Source organism: Medicago truncatula, chromosome 8 (genome assembly GCF_003473485.1).
Source record: "Medicago truncatula cultivar Jemalong A17 chromosome 8, MtrunA17r5.0-ANR, whole genome shotgun sequence".
Classification (NCBI taxonomy): Eukaryota; Viridiplantae; Streptophyta; class Magnoliopsida; order Fabales; family Fabaceae; genus Medicago; species Medicago truncatula.
In genome coordinates this window covers 30102605-30120778 of record NC_053049.1, presented here as the reverse complement: position 1 = coordinate 30120778, position 18174 = coordinate 30102605, and the positions used below count along the sequence as shown (strand labels likewise).

General features: G+C 28.1%; 1 protein-coding gene across 1 annotated transcript; it reads left to right on the top strand.

The window, feature by feature from the left end:
• The first annotated feature begins 8292 nt into the window (after positions 1–8292).
• On the top strand, positions 8293–14278 carry LOC11418521 (truncated transcription factor CAULIFLOWER A). Its single transcript, XM_003628694.3, has 8 exons — positions 8293–8721; positions 11740–11818; positions 12009–12073; positions 12162–12261; positions 12379–12420; positions 12514–12555; positions 13740–13855; positions 13971–14278. The coding sequence occupies exons 1-8, from the start codon at positions 8537–8539 to the stop codon at positions 14062–14064; spliced, it is 723 nt and encodes a 240-aa protein (XP_003628742.1). The 5' UTR covers positions 8293–8536; the 3' UTR covers positions 14065–14278.
• The last annotated feature ends 3896 nt before the right edge of the window (positions 14279–18174 follow it).

Sequence of the window (18174 nt, the reverse complement as noted above, 5' to 3'; positions counted from 1 at the left end):
TGTATCTTTATTTGTAATCTCTTTAGTTTTTTCCTGTGTTGTGTTTTGTAATTTCCAGTAGAAATATATGATGGATCAAGTGATTTGCGTTAAGTTGATAATTGAAATATAAATTGGAAGATTATAATTTAGTATCCGATTTTCTCAGCTGCTTTGGTAAAACTTTATAGTTCTTTGGCTTCCACTATATAAAGGTTTATTCTTGCTCTTCCAAAATATTATAGTGTACTTTGTTGAGATTAGATAATTATCAATGCCAAAAATATAAATCTATTCTCCAAGTAGGGATTAAAATGTTTCCCTAAGTAGTACTTTTTTTTCCGTATTGGAATTTATGATAACCGATACGGTAAAGATACGAATGTTATCGATACTGTAAAGATACTAATGTTGAGATATCGATAACCGATACGTTAAAGATACTAATGTAACTTCAAACGTAGTCTATAGAGAAATATTTCGTATTTTATAATTAATTATGTTAATGTTAAGTGAATTGTACGTATCATACAACTTATTTTCTTTTCAAATCAATAAAATGATATATTTGATTTCTATATATTATAGCCGATATGACCCGTACGTAAATAAGAGATATCATTACATTTTATTAATGTAATGGATCATATTGCAATATATTAGCTTCTCCATTGTTTATGACCCGTACTTTGAAGATATTATTAACGACGGATGACAATGAGGATTGTATCAGCACCACTTCAAATTTATGTTTACAAGGAGATATTTGAAAATGTGTGACCCAATATTTTGTATGCCCTTAAATACTTTTTATGTTTATTTATTTTATTTTTTATGTAATGAATAATATCAGAACTTTTTTAGCTTCTCCATTTTTAATGTCCCGAGCGTTAGCACGGGTAAAAGTCCTAGTTCATTATAATTTCTATTCAAATTAATTGTCAGCACTTGATTAATACCGAATCTTTAATAATTACAACTATATACTTGAAAGCTCCTTCAAAAAATACTATATATTTGAAAGTTAAGGACTAACTCTAATTAAATTTTGTAATGGACATGATTCGAAATTATTTTTGAAATCTAATTGATATATGAGAAGAAATCAAACATGAATTTTAATCTTGACAAACATGAATAATGTATCAAATAATTTTAAATTATGTCCAATCTCCCGATTCAGCTAAAAAAATAATTTTAAATTTATATAAAAATCTGTATAGGTGATTTATACCATATAAACTTTCAATCCAGCGGCTTAATATATATATAAGATAGAGATAATACTTACCCAATATTTAGCAAAAACATTAGAGGTAAAAGAATTGCAAGGTAATTGTTCCCTTCTTCTTGTGGTAAACAAAAGAGGCACAAGGGTCAAACTAAGCTAAGTTAGAGTGTTAGACTTAGATGAGACTATACGCCTTGTAATTGTCCTCGACAACTTCAATTTTTTTTTAAAGGTCAACAACTTCAAACTTGTTAAGTTGAAACATAGAGAACAAACTAATGAGATAAAAATCTCGTTGAGATTTAATTTCCAAAAGAAATGCATATGCAATTAAACAAGGTTATAGTTTTAAGAGTTTGATATATCTCCTTCTCTATTTTTGTGAGCCGTTAGCTAAAACTCTAATGTATTCTTCTTCAACCACGAAAGAGGGGTGATTTAGGGTCAATTTTTGATCCCAAATCGTCCCTCTACATTGTTTTTCTCCTTCCTTTTTATTTAAATAAGTGATTTTCACATCGAAATAGGTTTTCGTCGTCTTAGTGCGACATTGTTTTGTTTGTCGTCTTTGTGCGGCGTTGTTTGTGTTTTCCCTCTTGTTTAGGTGTTTGTTCAGATCAGATTGTCAGATTAGCTTCGATCCAGTGCAGATCCAACCAATGACTTAGGCGTCATCAACGTTGCATATCCGGAAACGTGACTATTCCGTAGATTTTAATATAGTCATATTTGTAGGCTTATGTACTTTGCCGTTTTATGCTATTAACATGAATGTTGTGAGTTTGTTCACAGATTCATCCTTTTTATTTTTAGTGAATTTGTATTGCATCGATGTACTCTTTCAATTTAAATAAATGAATGTCCTTTGTTTTGTGTAAAAAAAGATAAAAATTTAAGAGTTTGATCTAGTAGTAGAAAAGACAAATTTTGGAGGTTTTGGGTTTGAGCTATGCTAGGGCTTTTGGAAGACAATAAAAGTAAATCTAGTTATAAGTACTCTTTGACCCCTAATGTCATCCTCTCACCCTAAATTTTTTCTTTAAATTAAAATAAAAAAATAGCATTTATAATTTTTAAATGCTACATATATATATATATATATATATATATATTTTTTTTTTTTTTTATCATAAGTGATTAATTTTTATAGCACGTCATTATCATTAGTGTGTAACTTGAAGCATCCCCAAACACAACACACTAATGACTAAATTTGATAAGTGCACCAAACTATTTTAAATTAATAAAGTGATAAGTAAGATCGTTTTCATATGGATTGTCGTTTCAACTAGGCCACTAACGATACTTATTAAAACAGAAAATAAGAGCAAGTAAATAAATAAATAAAAGCAAGTAAATTGGGGGGAGTTTGCAAGTTTGATTTGTTATATTGCTAGTTTCATTGAAAAAAGATGAGTATAGTTTGTTACAATATAAAAGTACAAAATATCTAAAATTTATACGCATAGTTTTAATCAAAATTTCTTAAAAACTACCATATAATTTATATGTATTAACGCAATAAAAAGAGTAGACAACTAACACGGATCGGTACCCGTCTAAACGCTTAAACTCTTTGAGGCACATTAAATCCACAATCTTCTTATCACTTCCGTAAAAATAAAATAAAAAACCAGATTACACAGGAGGTCTTTTAGTTATTTAAGTTAATTGATTGATTGTAATATGTTGGTCTTTAAGTTTTTTTTCATACCACTTAAGTAAGTAAATTGATTGTAACAAGTTGGCCTTTTAAGTTTTTTTTGTACCAATTAGGTCATTTAAGTTATTTAACTGTAATAATTTGTAAATTTCATATCTTAAAAATGTAAGTTATTCGAAACCTAAAATTGCAATTAAATAATTTAAATGATCTAATGTTCTTATAATTAAATAACTTAAAGGACGTAAGTGGTACATAAAAAACTTAAAAGATCAATTTATTACAATTAAATAACTTAAAAACGTCCGGTATAATTTAGCCTAAATAAAATAATTAATAATCTTCTTATCACCATAACTTATAAAATTTGTCATTTCTTTTTTGGGAATAAATAAGCACGTTTTCACTCCTAATTCTAATTATATGTAGGTTCAAAACCAAATTTCAAATAGGATTGCTCCACCACTTGATAAAAATCATTGGCTATCAAAAGCATATCCACACTCCCAAAAAGCATAATACAATTCCATCACTTATAATTCTTCCTCACAAATCAGGAATTCAATGTATCAAAAGAAATCTATAAAGCTTGTTCTCAACAATCAACAGTTGAAGATAAGATACATTCAATGGCTTAACCATTATAATACAATGTTTGTGTCGACTTCAAATCAATCATGGCAGGACAATTATCTCCAACCAAAACTAAAAACCATGGAAGCAAAACAAATTTATTGACTTCAATCAGATCATTACAACAAATCACCCTTTCAAAACTAATATATAAAATTATATAATAGAAATATAAGGGATATATACTACCTATCTACACAATTCGAACAAAAACTCGGTGTTCAACTTTAAAGTGATCGAGGTTTGCTCTAAAATAAACTTTAAAGAAATCGAGTATAAAAAAGCAACATCCTATATTTGACATAGTATTTAATGATTCGATGACGTACATGTATCCAACAAAACATCATGGTATCAGGGTATGTATTTGTCATTGAATAATTAAATACTATGTCAAATATATATAGATTTATTGCTCATGTAATAGCAAGCAACCATTTTTCTTACTACCTCCTCTTTAAATATATGTTATGTTGACTAAATTACTATAAATATAAATTTGATACTAGATCTGTTATATTTAGAATTATATTTTAAGTTGAACTATCCACGAAAAAAGGTTAATTCATCTTAATCCCGATAGTATTCTTTTTTAAAGGAGAGTTGAAGGTAGGAGTTTAAAAATAAGGAAGGAAGAAGTGAAAGAAATAGAAGTTTTTAGAAGATGATGATTTTAGGGGGTTATTTTTCTTTATAAATGCAAAAACCTCCCAAAATGGAGAAATCCAGAAATTATATTTGATGAGCAGTTTGGAGGGTTATACTTTTAAAATTAAAAACATACAAATTATTAAAAATATTTTTTATTTCTTTGTATTTTTCTCTCTACCCCTCCCTCCAAAACTCTTCCCTACCCCTCAAAACTTCCAAACAGACCCTTACCCCCTTACCTCCCCTAAAAGTAATCATATTCGAAGTAGGGTTAGTTCTTTTTTGTTGGGTTTCTTTCTCCTTTGTTTATTTTCTCTTTTTCCCCTTATTTGTTTGTGTATGGGTTTGAGTACCTTTTGTGCTCTTATATATATATATATGTTTATAGTATATATGATTTCTCTTTTTCATGTTTCAATTAAAAAAATATGATACTTTTTGGCGGGAAATTCAAACATTAGTTTAGCCTCTTCTGTTACATCCAGACTTCATTGGTATTTATTGGTTACTAGTTAATTGAAAAGAAAAAAAAAAGCAAAATGATTTGATATATTTTGATAAAAAATTAATGAATATATTTTAAAATTTTAAAATAACTATTATTAAAAAATACATATTTTTTCATGGGGTGTCTCATTTAAATCCGATCTAATGGTAGATCTTAGTATTTTTCAATAAGTTTTAATAAAATAATTTTTCTAGGGGAAAAAATATTATATTTGTTCTCTATGTTTCATTACATAAGGTATTTTTTTTACTAAAAATAGTAGGACTTCTTTAATCCAATTTTTAAATGTCCATATAAGATTGAATCTTTTTTTCTTCTTCAAGAAAATACTGTATGGTAAGAAATGTAATGACAAACATGGACTAATCCGGTTGATAAGAAATTGACTTATACTTAGATCAGATCATTGATCTATAGGTTGTAATTAAGTACATTTATTATATGCGATGTTTAACTTTTGAGGCACAATTTTAACTTTACCCGTCTATGAAACCCAACTCAAATTTCTTAGTGTTGGTTCATTAGTAGGGAGGAGAGGAGATCTCACTTATCATACTCGGATCGATGTTCTTGCCCATTATAATGCCTTAAGAGTTTGAAGTTTGTATTTTGTAATGTCAGTTTTTATTACATTGTAATGGGTCGGATAACCCTTGTAGTTGTCCTAGTCCCCTTTCAATAAAGTTTTTACTTATAAAAAAAGGAGAATGCCAACATGTACCTCGACATATGTTAAGAAATTTAAAATAGAATTAATTGTCTTAAAAGTTGTGTCATTCAACTTTTAAAGTCAATATTTTGTTCTTTTTTATGAAAACTTTTAATTTTGGATTCTTTAACTTGTGCCCTTAGGGCACAAGATAACAATACCCATAAAAAAATGGTGTTTGTTTATTTTAATTTTTTTGAATTGTATACATATTTTTTGTATATATAAGTTCATACATTTTTTGCCTAAAAAAGTAGCAATTAATTTCAAAGCAACATGGTATAAAGTTTCAAGTACTTATGAGACAATATTAATTAGGGGATTAGCTTGAATGCACATAAAGGCATTAATGGAAAGACAAAATGAAGTATACGATAAAAAAGATAGAATAGGTATGAAGTTAAACCTAAATATAAAACCATTTCAATATTTGGTGGATGAGAGGATGGACCATAGATCAATACTCGTGGGTTCATGGCGGCGTCAGACGTAATGTCCTCATCCGTACGATATTGACACTGTTTAGTCCATTAGACACACTACAGTTCCAACCAAACACAGAAGAGAGAGAATCCAAAACCAAAACAAGAAATAAAGGAGTACTAGCAAAATACACTTGCTATTTTTATCTATTTTGTCTTTTAAATTTACTCTCTATCCATTAATTTATATACAAATGTGTGTGCTGTGAAGTGCTGTCTTTTCCAATTAAGTTTTTTTTGTTTTGAATAATTTTCCAATTAAGTTGTGCTTATGAGATATATAGTTTAATATTTACCTACTTATAATCTTTATTTATATAAGTATAAGATAATGGTTAAGTAAATTGTTTTTGACACGAATTAAGAGTATATGGTGTTTTTTGTACTTTTTAGGGCTTGTATATATATTTTGAATGGCTTTGGTACCTCTTCTTTGCCCTAATTTTTATTTTATGTTGTTTATTTTATGTGAACCAAATATTTCTTGCACTTTTTTTATTTGTGAGGTAAACGTTTTTTTCAACGTCTTGTATTTCTAGCACAAAAAATGCCAAAAGAAAATCAGGAAAGAAAGTAATAAGTTGTATCAAAACTCTACCAAAAGGAGGAAATCAATAAAAGAGACAATGCAAGCCCCTTTACAATTAGACTCTCAAACAAGAGAGAGGATTAAACCACTATAAATGATAGTCAAAAGCAAAATTGATCTGATTTGCTTTCAGCCACCACTATGATTGAAACTTAATTTTTTTTCGAGAAGTTGTTGTAACGTGTCCTCGTTTTGCTTAACAACCCAAGCATTTCTTTCACACACACATGAGAGGCAAATGAGATGAAGAACTGAGTGGATCTTTTTTAAAAGACCGCCTAAAGTTCCAAATTGAAGTAATCGGTCTGTCACATGAGCAAGATGCACCGTAATATAACCAAACCAGCTAGAATATCATGTCAAATTTCCCCAAAAAATCGCAAGATAGAAAAATATGATCAATATCCTCCGGTTTGCAACATTTGTGGATTAAACATTCTTTTTACTTTTCCCTATTCTTTCTAATAAATTTGGTGTTAGAAAAAGGTAGTAAGAGCATAATTGAATTTGAAAAGATTTACCCACTCTGTATTTAATTATAAGCTTCTTTATTCAAATAAAATTATGTCTATTAGTGTATATGCACATTTCCAAATTATTGGAGATATTTATTATATATATTTTTTATAATATTTGTTATATGTAATTCTACAAATTTATATTTAAAATAAAACACATCTACACAAAGGATAATTTAGTAATATCTATGGATATATAAAATATACATATTAATTAATTAGAATACCAATTTATTTTAAAATATTTATGAAAAGTTCTGAAAGTGCTTATAAAAAGGGGCAGAGAGTAATTCATAAGTATAAGTAGACTAGCTCACTTTAAATAACATTTTCTTGCTCTCTCTAGCACACTTTATTTACCTTATCCTGTGAGTAAATAACTCGCAAACTCTATTTACCTTATCCTGTGAGTAAATAAAATTCAAATGTATTTTACTAAAATTTAAATTAATTCTATTAATCAAATTGAACCTTCCATAATAGTGTGGTACGTCTTGTAGCGCGAGTGAGTTCTTAGTAATATGATCAATGATTGTTCTAGTCAAAATTAAGCTCACAATCTTCCTAATAATTTGTATTTAATTGAAGTTCATTAACCATTTAAGATTAATAACTATGTACAGTTGATAAGAACCTTCATATCAAACTCAAGATAGTAAGAAACTTTTACCTCAAAAACCAAATGGTTGAGACAAAAATAAAATCTAATTAGAAAAATTAAAAACAAACAAGAACAATTGCTGTTTTGAGTTATTCTTCAATCTCTTTTTCTCACCAAATTGTCACAAAATTCAAGATTCCAGTATTTTTTTTTTATTATATATGCAGTCTAGTGGTTGGAGCCTCACATTTTAAATGTGAAGAAATACGACGTGTTTAGAGTTCGAACCTCAATCCCTACATATATTATGTATTCTACGGTACAAATATTGATTCAACAGCCATGCGAGCGAGTAAAGTCGTTATTTACTAAGACAATATAAATATAATACTTTAGAGAAATGCTAAACTAGATACCCGTATATATCTTTTATTGGTCCAATATACACTTGAGTGGCAATATCAAAGAAATAGTAATAGAGTTTTCACCAAAAATGATTATGTCCTTAACATTTGAAGAAAAGGAAAGTGAAAAAGCAAAATAAGAGATATGATTGTTGTGTGGTTGTTAATAACCAAAGGACAGCAACTTGGTAACTGACCAACCAATAGTTTGTCGACAACACAACATTATCAAAAACAACTCTGGTTTTTAATTTCCAAAACCAGAAACCACTTGTCCCCAAACCCCAATCTTCAAATTTTTATAATATAATAAAATGAATGATAGTAGTAGAACACTCACACTCACAGATGTGGTCTCTCTTCAAAAAACTTGTCCAGAAGAAGAAAGACCCATAAATTAACATTCTCTAAGCTATAATAGAAAGGCTTTTAAGCATATTTCTGGGGTTTGTTCCCTTTTACTTGTTTGGGTTTTTCTTGGGAAAAAAAGATATAGCTAGAAGAAGTAATTTAGGTATAATAATATAATTAAAGAAAAAACAATTTCCTAAAACAAACATCACTTAACATGGGAAGGGGTAGGGTTCAGTTGAAGAGGATAGAAAACAAGATCAATCGTCAGGTTACTTTCTCTAAAAGGAGAGCTGGACTTCTCAAGAAAGCTCATGAGATCTCTGTTCTTTGTGATGCTGAAGTTGCTTTGATTGTCTTCTCCCACAAAGGAAAGCTCTTTGAATATGCAACTGATTCTTGGTAAATATTTTTTTATTTATTTTATCATATATATATATATTATATATTATCCAAAAAAAATTAATATACTATATACTATACTACTAAATATTGCACTTTATTTATATATTATTACTCATTGATATATAGATCTAAAAAAATATATAGATCTTTTCATTACACTATTTTTAATATATACTTTTTGTGTATACTATATAAATCTCTCTTTCAAATACAACATAAATTTGTTTCTTCATGTAATCATTAGTTGATCTATGTATGCATACAACAATTTTTTATTTTTTTTGAGTCAAGGATTTTCTAAGCCTATGTTTATTTTTTTATTCTTTCCAATATTTATACCTTTTTATTTTTCCTTCTTGTTCTCACTTGAGAAGGGTTTGTATATGTTTTGGGTGCAAAGCTAAAGGAGAACATATGCTTTCTTTCTTTGTTTTTTTTCCTTTGTTTTTTGTTTATATCAAACAGTACAAACCTAAAAGTATGTGATTTTTTTTTCTTTCAAAAAATAAGAAAAAATAACGTAGAGAGAAAGGACAGAACGCATTTTTATTTTTAAGGACAATAAATGTTCTTGTATTGTTCATATATACTTCTCTCAAAAGAATTCATATATTTTTTTTTTGTGTAAAGTGGATTAGGCTTTTTTACTCAAATAAAGAGAATTAGTTGATCTATATATTTATCTAACTTTTTTTTTTTTTTTCATTGAGTCAAGGATTTTTTAAGCCTGTGTTTATCTTTTCTTTTTTTCTTTCAAATTTCACAACCTTGTTTTTTCCTTTCTCATCACTTGAGAAGGGTTTCTTTTGTTTGGGTGCAAAGCTAAAGAAAAATATATGCTTTCTTCTTTGTATTTCTTCCAAATCTGATTTGTTGTTAGGTCAAACACTGCAGACCTGCTACTATATGGTTTTGTCAAAATAAAATTAAATAAAAAAAATATTATAGAGCAGAGTTTTATGGATAATGAATGTTCTTATGTCATACTTCTCTAAAACAAGTCCTTTTTTTCATTGGATTTATTGCATTTCCATAGTTATTTAAGTTTATTCTTTACATACTTCAGTCATCATTTTTTTCTCTTGATAAGGAAAAAAAAAAGAAACTTAAATTTTTAATAATAAAAAAAACATGAAACCATCCTTTCAATTCTAGATTTGTTTTTAATTTATTAAATATTTTTGTCGCAAACCATTTATCATAAAAAAAAAATAAAAAAAATATCCATACTTGGTAGAAAATTATTACTTAGATAGACATTTATCATAAAAAAAAAAAGCATACATGGTCCTGTAGTAAACCCTAGTTTGATTTTCTTCACATATAAATAATAATTGTTTAATTAAATTTGGTTAAATATATACCTTGATGAGGTGCTTAATCTTCTTGAAATGACAAAGTCAGTAAGAGTGACAGTATTTGGTTATTACTTGTCACAACTTCATTTTGGATCTCCAGTCTTATCAATGCAGAACCTATATAGAAGCATCATTTGCAGACTTTACTTTTAAATTTGTTGTTGTACTTTTTTTTTAATAAAACAAGTCTTCTGAAAAGTTGATGATTTTCTCCCTATAGTATTGGCTGTAATCAACACGTATTTAAACAAACCAGGTGTTGAGTTCACTTTGAAGCTTAAGTCCATTCAATGGAAGCAAGAATGTTGCATTGCATGCTTTTCTGTTAAAAATAAACAGGACTTATATTCTTGCCTGGCCTCAACTTTTAGGTGCTTCGTGTCAATGAATTAAACAAATTAACTTCTAGTTTTTCTTTCAGTTCGATTGGACGGTTCAGAAATTCTGTACTGATTTTGTGTACCAAATTTTTTGTTATAAAAGAATCAGAAAAAATTACATTATGAAATAAAATAAAAAATACATTAGCAAAAGTTCTGTTATTACATAATACACTGAATTTTTTGCTTAAACATAACGACAATTAAATTCCATCCATGAGTACATTTATTCTGATATTATTGATATTGAACAATGTTTGTTAAATTGAGTTTTCAACTTCAATTGTGAATTTTCTCTCAAAAAAAAAAAAAAAAAAAAACTTCAATTGTGAACAATGTTCTAATTTTTTTTTTTTTGGTACAACAATGTTCTCATTTCTATTTAAGATAAAGTGTTTTTCTTTTAAGTATTTATACCATATGATGTGGATGTTTTTTTTTTATAGAGTATAATGTGGATGTTTTAATTATATGCTAATTAAAATGAAAAAATTAACTTGGAAACTCCATTGTCATTTTTTTGGTGGATTTTTATATTCAATTTTAGGGGTTATTTAATATGAACCCGGTCCAGCCGTGGATCCTCCTATTTTTTTATGAGTTTCAATAAAAGAATTTTTTTTTATTCACAATTTTTATTATTATAAAACTTACTTGTTGCTAAAAATGATTAAGGTCCAACTTTAGACCATTTTTTAGATGTTCATATTAGACACACCCTCAATTTTACAATGAGTTGAGAAAAACATTGTAAGTTTGTATATATTTGATCATTTCCATACAATGATTGAATTAAACATGGATATTTTCTTCTTGTTGTCTAAGTTATTTTTCTCTTTATAAATTGGCATGGTAATTTAGCAATAAATCCTCACATTGCTATTGAATTTTTCTGAAGTGCTTGTCTATATTATAAGTTAGCATAGCTTTATTAAAGACCTTTGAAGTGTTTGTTTGGAGGGTCTTTGGAGTAAAGACCTCAATGCTCTCTAGTTTCTTGCTTGGTTTGTAATTGCATTATATTTTGGCCCCTTGTACCCCTATAAATATAATTAATTGTACCTTTTCTGTTTAATAGTACACATCACACTATATATTTATATTACCAATTGTTAACTTAATTATTATATATAACATGCTCTAGCTTGTCATGATTTATCATTGGCGTGATTGATAAGACTTTGAAATAAGGTTGTCATATTGTAAGTGATTGATGACCTAATTAAATACATAATAGGATTAATTCTTTTTTTTTTTTTGTAATAATCTCTAAACAGCATGGAGAAGATATTGGAGCGCTATGAAAGGTACTCCTATGCAGAGAGACAGCTAGTTGCAAATGATTCTGAGTCACAGGTTTGCCATTCAGATCAGTCATGTTTAAGATGTTAAACCTATTATTAATCGAAAACCAAAATAATAATGACGATATAATTTTAAATTGTGGTCCGCAACTGCAATTGTGTCGTTAAGACAAAAGTTTTAGAAGTCAACATCGGCATTACCAATATCAAGGCTCACAAAATAATCTCAACCGCGAATGCAGGGAAACTGGACTATTGAGTATACGCGACTGAAGGCAAAGATTGATCTTTTGCAAAGAAACTATAGGTATATTATTTATCATCATTATGTACTTTATTAAACTTTCAACATTCATTAGTCACACTGAATTATTATGACACTAAACCCTAATTAGGCACTACATGGGAGAAGATTTGGGATCAATGAGCCTCAAAGAGCTTCAGAGTTTGGAACAGCAGTTAGATACTGCTCTCAAACTCATTCGTACACGCAGAGTAAATATATCTAATATAACTTCTATACTTGATCAGTTACATTCTTTATAATAAACTATAGTTATTCTTTGTTGCTGATTCATATTGAAGTATGTATTTTTACTTTGATTTAACCAGAACCAAGTCATGTACGAGTCCATTTCAGAGCTTCAGAAGAAGGTACAGGCTCAAATCTTTGTGTAGCCTAGGTTTATGACATACTATAACTTGATTATAGATAATGAAACTGACATGTGCTCTCCTTTGGTGTAGGAGAAAGTGATTCAGGAGCAGAATAACATGCTTGCTAAAAAGGTGATTTAATCAGCCTTAATTATTTCTTTTTATTTTCTTTTGTGCAATAGGTATTCTTTAATTTACCATTGGTTAATGTTGCTTGATCTGGATATGATCATTTTTTGGTACAATGGTAGTGATATATATTGTTTTATATAGCAATGTAAAACTACTTTGATTTGATGATTCTTGCAAATTATATGTATGTTTTCCTTGTTAATTAATTATGCTTAAAATTATAAAATGGTGATATTTTTAATGTATATGACTTAGTGAGGGTTCTATGTTAGCTTAACTATTTCATTCATCCATCCAATAATTTTAAGGCAAAATTACACAATTCGTCCTTTAACTTAATTTTAGTTAACACTTTCATCCTTTATATTTTTCTTGTCCCGATTTAGTCCTTTATGTTATAAAATGACAATATCTTATCAATTTTTCCGAGAGTTTTTCAATGAAATTTGATTTTCTAGACTTGTATGATGAAAATTTGTGTTTGTCTATGAGTTTGATGAATTTTTTTTGGAGTTTTAGATTTATTTTTTTCATAAAAAAGGATAACTATGTTGTCATTTTATAACATCAGGACGAAAATGTTATAAGTTAAAGGACGAAATGTGTAATTTTGCCTAATTTTTAATTAGGTTGTTTGATGAAGACTCGCAAATAAGTAAATGTGATATATATGGGAGCTTCCCCCTCCTTAAAAGGGAGTCTAAATATGGACCGGTAGATATTTACCTAAAAGGTCAAAATAGGGTTTATTTAATATAAACCATAAAAAAAATGGTTCAAGATTGGTCTTTTATGAATTTTAGTAAAAATTTATTTTATAATAATGAAAAATGGAGAACACATAAAATATTTAATAAAAAACTGTTGAAAATAGTAAGATTCACCTTTGGATCAAATCCATATGATATGTCCCGATCAAAACATTTTATATTTTAGATAAATTAAACTATAGCATGCATGTAGTCCATTCAGGTCCACCATTTTGGATCTGGATCATATTAGGGTTTCCCTACTAATACTATGGGATTGATTTCCCTTCCTTTGTTACTCAAGCATTAATATGGAACTCAAAGTGTGGTGGGTTTTGCTATATGCAAAAGTAATAATCGTTTATGATATGAATAATTAATCAAGGCTAAGATTCTTTATTGTTTTCCATGACACATTTTCAAAAATAATTATAGATCAAGGAGAAGGAAAAGATTGCAGCTCAGCAGCAGGCACAATGGGAGCACCCAAACCATCATGGAGTTAATCCAAATTACTTACTACAGCAGCAACTTCCAACTTTGAACATGGGGTGGGTAACATTTCTATAACCTATGCATTATTAATTAAATTATGTCACATTTACCACTTCAATTCTTGTCCTTCATTAGTAGTTACTGATCATAGTAAAAAAAATATATTTGCAGTGGCAATTACCGTGAGGAAGCACCAGAAATGGGGAGGAATGAACTTGACCTTACCCTGGAACCATTGTATACCTGCCATCTTGGATGCTTTTGATGAAAACCTTATTAAAGGTGGATGGTATTATCAATATATATATTTGGCTCTATGTTTTGTAGTTTCCCTATTTTGAAGACGCTAATAGTGTACTGTAAGCTTAATTATAAGGTCCTAAGTGGAATTAAGCTTTTCTATGTATTAATTATTTATATAGCTTAAAGGCAAGTCCTGTAATGTAATGACATTCGAGCTGATCAAGCATTGACTTTTACGATCATGTATGCGACGCTTCACCTACTGTCGCTATATTGTGTGTCCAAGGTTTTAAAATTCTTGTAGGAACTTGTTATGTGTGTATTGGTTTTATTTTTAAATCATCAAAATGTATTCGAAAACAAGTCTAACAACAGTATAAATAGTGCACTAGCAGGAGCTAGCTACAAAAGAAAAGGTAAATTGGGTGAGTACATATCTATAATTATGCTTTAATACAAATAAAAATAATTTTAATATAAATCAAAACTATATAATAACTACTTTTCCTAATTTATATGCATTTGCGCAATAAAAAGAGTGGACCTTGTCCGTCTGAACATTAGTGTGTGCGCGCGTGTACGTGTGTGTGTTGATGCATGCAATTTTAATATGTGAAATCTGTTTATAAATCTGCATGTATCTAGACCTATTGATATGTTATATTCCCTTTTAATATGCATACAACTAAATAAAAATGGTAAATTTGTAAAAATAAATAATGTATTTGTGATTTTTTTTTTGACAATACATGCATTTGTCATATTGATATTAATTGAGAATCTTTATATAATACAAAAGCCTACATCTATAAGCAATAGTACACGTGTCATATTCACATTTTTCATGTCATTTAATGCTTTTCTATCAACCAATTAAAATGGATCCTGCATCATTTATTTTTTTATCAGCCAATCAAAATGGATCATGACTAATTTCTTTTTCATGAGCCAATCAAAATTGACCATGTCATGATTTTTTTTCCTATACATAGATAATTTGTTTTTCATTATTTTCATCTACATCTTCCTCCCATAAAAAATCATTTCAACCCATTCTCTTTTCCTTTATTTGTTTATTTTTATTGTTTTATTGTTTGTTTAACATTTCTTATTCTTATGTTACTCTTTATTGTGATTTCTTTTGTTGCTATTTTATTATTCATATTCTCTTTTAAATTTTTCTTTTGGTGTTTATATATTCTTTCTTTTTGACCGAATCTTTATTTTAGACATGGAAGCCAATCAAGAGAAAAGAAGAAATATATATATCACAGATTTCTATTACCATGTTCAAATATATATCTTTATTGTGATTTCTTATGTTGCTATTTTACTTTTAATATTTTCTTTTGATGATTATATTTGATTTTTCTTTATTTTTTATACTTTATATACTTGAGATGAAAACCGGTCGATAAAGTCTCACTTAGGAATAGTACAACTGGGTTATAGATACAAACGTTGTATTTTAAACTAGGAGTTGCACGCATGTTAACTAATCCTTGACAATTTCAACTTACAATATTCATTACTAGTTGACATAGTAAAAAGGATTGGTGCTCATGGAAATTCCAAGATCACTCTCTTCAGTTTTTGCATTCATATCTGCCATCATCGTCTTATCATCAATTGGGCTCATGTTGTCACTTTGTCCCTTTACTTCAATTCAATACCACAATCACGCTGAGATAGAGGAAAATGTGATCCCAAGAAAAATAACAACAAATTGCAAAGATCAACACATTGAACCAAATTAATGAATGAATCACACAAACTTTGACAATAGCTTCAAATCAACATACGACCAAGTGTAATAAAATCAAGGGTTAATTAAGTTGTTGGTCCCTATAAATATCCGTAGTTTTGTTTTTAGTCCCTATAAAAATAAATCACACTTTTTAGTCCCTACAAAATTTTCTGTTAGTGTTTTTAGTCCCTGTTAAATTAAAATTTGCTTAATTATGCTTAAACTTCTAAATTTTTGAAAGATTTTTTACATGTTCATAACATCGTAAGACACTCTTTTGTAATTTTTTTTTAGTTTTTTAACATATAATGAATTAAATATGAATTTTTCTAAAAGCCAAATTTTCAAGATTATATTAATGAAAATTTGGACCTAATAATAAAATTTTAAGTTACTTTTTTGCGGAGGAACTTTGTATAATATTCTAAGTAAGTATGTGAAAAATATGTTACAAATTTAAAAGTTTAAGCACAATTAAGGACTAAAAGTATGTGTTGGTCCCTGTTAAATTGAAATTTGTTTAATTATACTTAAACTTTTATATTTTTAAATGATTTTTAACAGACATGTAAAAAACATTATAATAATCTCTTTTATAAAAAATTAGATTTTTTTAACATGTAATGAATTAAATATAATTTTTTTAAAACGCCAAAAATTCAAGATAAAACTAACGAAAATTTCGATCTAAAAATAAAATTTTGAGTTAATTGATTGTGGCGGAACCTTTTATAATGTTTTAAACAAGTATGTAAAAAATCATTAAAAAATTTAAAATTTTAAGCATAATTAAACAAATTTTAATTTAACAGGGACTAAAAACACTAACAAAAAATTTTGTAGGGACTAAAAAGTGTGATTTATTTTTATAGGGACTAAAAACAAAACTGTAAATATTTATAGGGACCAAAAACTTAATTAACCCTAAAATCAAATTGAATGGTATAAGAGGATGCAAAACAATACGACCAAATTACAATTAGAATCCAGATAAGACGATAAATCTTACCATTTGAGATATAACAAACACTCACAAAGAAAATATGATGGAAATTCTTAAGAGAGCCAAAGAATGACAATTGAAAGTCGCCTTAAGGTTACTATGTGTGTGTTTGGGAAGGCTTTTGGAAGCTAGAAACCACTTCCCAATGCACTATTCACATTTCCCAATGCATAAAAAACGTGAAAAAGTAGAAGCTCCAATTTGGAGCTTTAGCCAAAACGTGGTTTAAGTTTGTTGTACCACAGAAACAAACATACTATATGATCATTGAAGAAACGGCGGCAGCGAAATTCAAAATTTTGACACATCTTCTTAAATTTATTAGTTTTACCTTGTTTATACAAACATTCCTTGTCAAATTAAGACAATGAGAAATCCAAATAATACTCCATCAGATCCTTATTACTCTCTCCGTTCCTTTTTAAGTGTCTCTTTTGAAGAAATTTTTTGTTCCTATTTAACTGTCACTTTCAAAGTTCAATACAACATTAAATGTTATTTTATTATCCTTAGTTATTTATTGCGGAGAGAGAAATATATGAAATGAGATATTAAATAAATAAAGTCATTATAGTAACAGTACAACTTATTGCATAAAAAGTAGTAACAATCATTGACTATATTGGTTTATGTAAAATGTCAAAATGTAACTATTAAAAAAGAAAGAAGGTAGTATAAGAGAAGAGACATCAAAACCAACGAGGTTATTAATTCTTCCTTCAAAAAAAAAATGAGGTTATTAATTGCTGTTATTTTTTTATTGTTTTAGTAAATATGCCCTCATAAAAAGTTGTGATATATTAAATGCATCCACTAATATTAAAAAGACAAAAATTAAAATGAAGGTAAAAAGTAAAAAAAAAAATGTATTATTGGTTATCATGTCAGTATTTGAATGGTACTTACTACGTACACCCTCCGGTCACTATTATAAACAAAAATCTACATTTTAGATTCATTCATTTAATGATGCACATAGTCTTTATTATAGACCACATATATCATTAAATGAATGAACCTAAAATATAATTTTTTTTGCTTATATTAATGACCGGAGGATGTATACAGATATTATTCTCCCTCACTTCACTTTGGCTCCCATATGTGCCTTGCTTGGCTGCTTCCAAGTTCCAACATTAACAGAATGCTAATTCCACATTTGAAATTTTGAAACCAGCCTATTAATTTCAGCGTGATTTAAGTCACGCAAGTGTAAAAAAACCGTTTTTACGTGTGCGTGACTTAAGTCATAAGTCACGCTGCATCATAATTTTACACTTGCATTAATTAATTAGGGCATTTTTAAAATAGCTGCAGGGCGCGAATGAAAGTGGTGGATGAATAGCATTATTCTAATTAAAATTCAATTCAAAATTCTAAAC

Coding starts and splice junctions, on each gene's coding strand:
- LOC11418521 (XM_003628694.3), top strand. CDS start 8,537: ATGGGAAGGGGTAGGGTTCAGTTGAAGAGGATAGAAAACAAGATCAAT. Junction 12,262..12,378: donor AACTCATTCGTACACGCAGA/GTAAATATATCT, acceptor TGATTTAACCAG/AACCAAGTCATGTACGAGTC. Junction 13,856..13,970: donor CTTCCAACTTTGAACATGGG/GTGGGTAACATT, acceptor ATATATTTGCAG/TGGCAATTACCGTGAGGAAG.